Source organism: Sycon ciliatum, chromosome 6 (assembly GCF_964019385.1).
Source record: "Sycon ciliatum chromosome 6, ocSycCili1.1, whole genome shotgun sequence".
Taxonomy (NCBI): Eukaryota; Metazoa; Porifera; class Calcarea; order Leucosolenida; family Sycettidae; genus Sycon; species Sycon ciliatum.
The window spans coordinates 35923483-35925842 of record NC_088648.1 but is presented as its reverse complement, the minus strand read 5'-3'; the positions used below and the strand labels follow the sequence as shown (position 1 = coordinate 35925842).

The 2360-nt window shown below is 48.0% G+C and overlaps 1 protein-coding gene across 1 annotated transcript in view; it reads right to left on the bottom strand.

Moving 5' to 3' along the window:
• Positions 1-567: 567 nt before the first annotated feature.
• The window catches only part of LOC135819964 (uncharacterized), a 20170-nt gene continuing 18377 nt past the window's right edge, over positions 568-2360 (bottom strand). Inside the window, exon 17 of the mRNA XM_065333264.1 lies at positions 568-2309. Coding sequence (XP_065189336.1) covers positions 1389-2309 — 921 coding nt within the window. The 3' untranslated portion in view covers positions 568-1388. The remainder of the gene's footprint in view (positions 2310-2360) is intronic.

Genomic DNA, 2360 nt, shown 5'->3' with positions numbered 1-2360 from the left:
CAGACCAATTTGTAATCAATTTGTAATTAGAACAATATCCATAGCCTGCGCAGTCATGGCCGCTAAATCCAGAGGTCATGACTTCGTAACATGCGTCATGTACATGTTTTTGCAGACTACCCGTCACTATCTCGTTCGCCCCGGGATGCCTGACAAAGGCTGATTCACTCGCATCTTCTGCTACATGTACTGTATCAGTGTGAGAAAGAACTTTGAAGAAGACGAGTTCGAGCATACAATAATGTATTGCCATGATTTCTACCCTGCTTTTCATTGAAAACACGATCTGCATGACCTCCGAACCCTTTACCATGCAGACCACCAGCACTGATCATGTGCATTGTACACAATTGTGTAGCCTACATACTACATACTAGAACTGTAGTAGACAATCCGGTGTAGTTATGCTCATACCTTCGAAAGGATGCCAAATTATGCTCCAAATCTTCAACCACCAAATTATGCCAATAATTACATGATGCCGGCATAATCAGCCGGTGCCTACTTGTGGCATTGAAACCGAGACCTTTGGTCGGTAGAGCCCCTGGACGCCTGGTACCTCACCATCACTGCTGCACAGTGCAGGCCCTACTCAGTAGCTGTTTGTTTTTTTGTCCACATAATCATTTATTTTCCGAGCTGGGTTTGTGAATAATAGTAGTAAAGAAAATAAAGATAGGCGGTTATGTACTTGCTTTTCGAGCACAGTCTGTCAATGAAGTTTTCGAGCATTATCCACCAAGTCTGGGGCCAGACTGGACTAACCGGGTCCGGCTCCTGGTCACCAACACCACCAGCAGCAGCAGCAGCCACAACAGCAGCGGAAGGACCAGCAGCAGCCGCAACAGCAGCGGAAGCAGCAGCACTCCATCTTTTATTCTATCGCCGTTATAATACTTTAAATATTGGGCGTCACTGATACCCGTTTGTTTTGCAATGTAAAATAAAACTTCAACAAAGTTTAACTTCAGACCGATCATATCATCACGTGCACATCCCGACTGATCACTACAATCAGAATCTGATGATGTATTGCTCAGGATCATCATGTGATTTGGTCTCGGGCTGATCACATCAAATGTCCTCCGGCTGATCACATGACATGTCCTCTGGCTGATCACATGACATGTGTCTTCAGGCTGATCATATGTCCTCGGGCTGAACACATACATCACACGTTGTCAGGGTGATCACATGCTATTCAGAGTGACTACAGGTACAGTTCATTACGATGCATGACCATAGTGGTCATGTGACCTATGGTCAAGATGGTCACATGACCATAGTGGTCATGTGACCTATGGTCAAGATAGTCACATGACCATAGTGGTCATGTGACCTATGGTCAAGATAATCACATGACGTACATGTACGTGTATGTTTATTGTTTAGACTTCAGTTTCCAGATCGGAATCCTGACTGAGATAAGGAGAATGATTGGCGGCGGCTGCAGTGTCTTCGGCTGTTTTCATGCTGAACGGCTGTGAGTTGCTGAGTGTGGGCCATCCAGTGACTGTGTCAGCTGCTGTTCCTGTGTCCGCTGCTGTTCCTGTGTCAGCTGCTGTTCCTGTGCCAGCTGCTGTTCCTGTGGTGGCTACGGCTTGTTTGCTTGACGTTGGTGTGTTTCGTTTCTGGTGTGTGTCCGCGATCCTGCTGCTGCTGTTGCTGCTGGTGCTGCTGCTGGTGCTGCTGCTGCTGCTGGTGGTGGTGATGGTGCTGCTGGTGGTGCTGCTGGTTGTGGTGGTGGTGGTATTGCTGGTTGCAGTGGCTGCAATGGCGGGGACTTCACTCTGGGCTCCATTCAAGCTATCTTCAGACGGATCGATGGCTAATTGGCGATGCCCTTTACCCTCTTTTCGGGACCTTAGCATTTCATCATGTCGGTTGTCATTGACAACGTTAGCAGTGATACTGGTGAAATGGCTCCCACCCGCTGGAGTTGTAATATCACAACTAGCAGTGCCTGGTTGAGTACGTGTAGGAGACTGCAGTGATACATGATGCGGTTGCCATGACGCGAGATCTTCCTCACACATGTCCGGTAAGTACTGACGTCTATCGGCAGATCTTTCGGCGTTTGCATCCTGAAATGTGACCTCCCGCGACTGTGGTCGGCTTGTTTCCCGAGATGGTGTCCGACTTGGTCTGGATAATCGGAAATTGTCTTCCGACGGCAGAGAATTGGTCAACGGGTATCCTTTCCTTGACGCTGGTTGGGAATCAGCAGCTGTGTTCGCCTCCGGTATGAGGTGGAGTACGGCCATGAAGTCTTCAAGACTTTGCTCCACCTGACGTTTCCGTCTCTTCATCTAATACAATGTTTTGGTAGAGAAGTGAATCATAGAAAAGGCATGGATGCA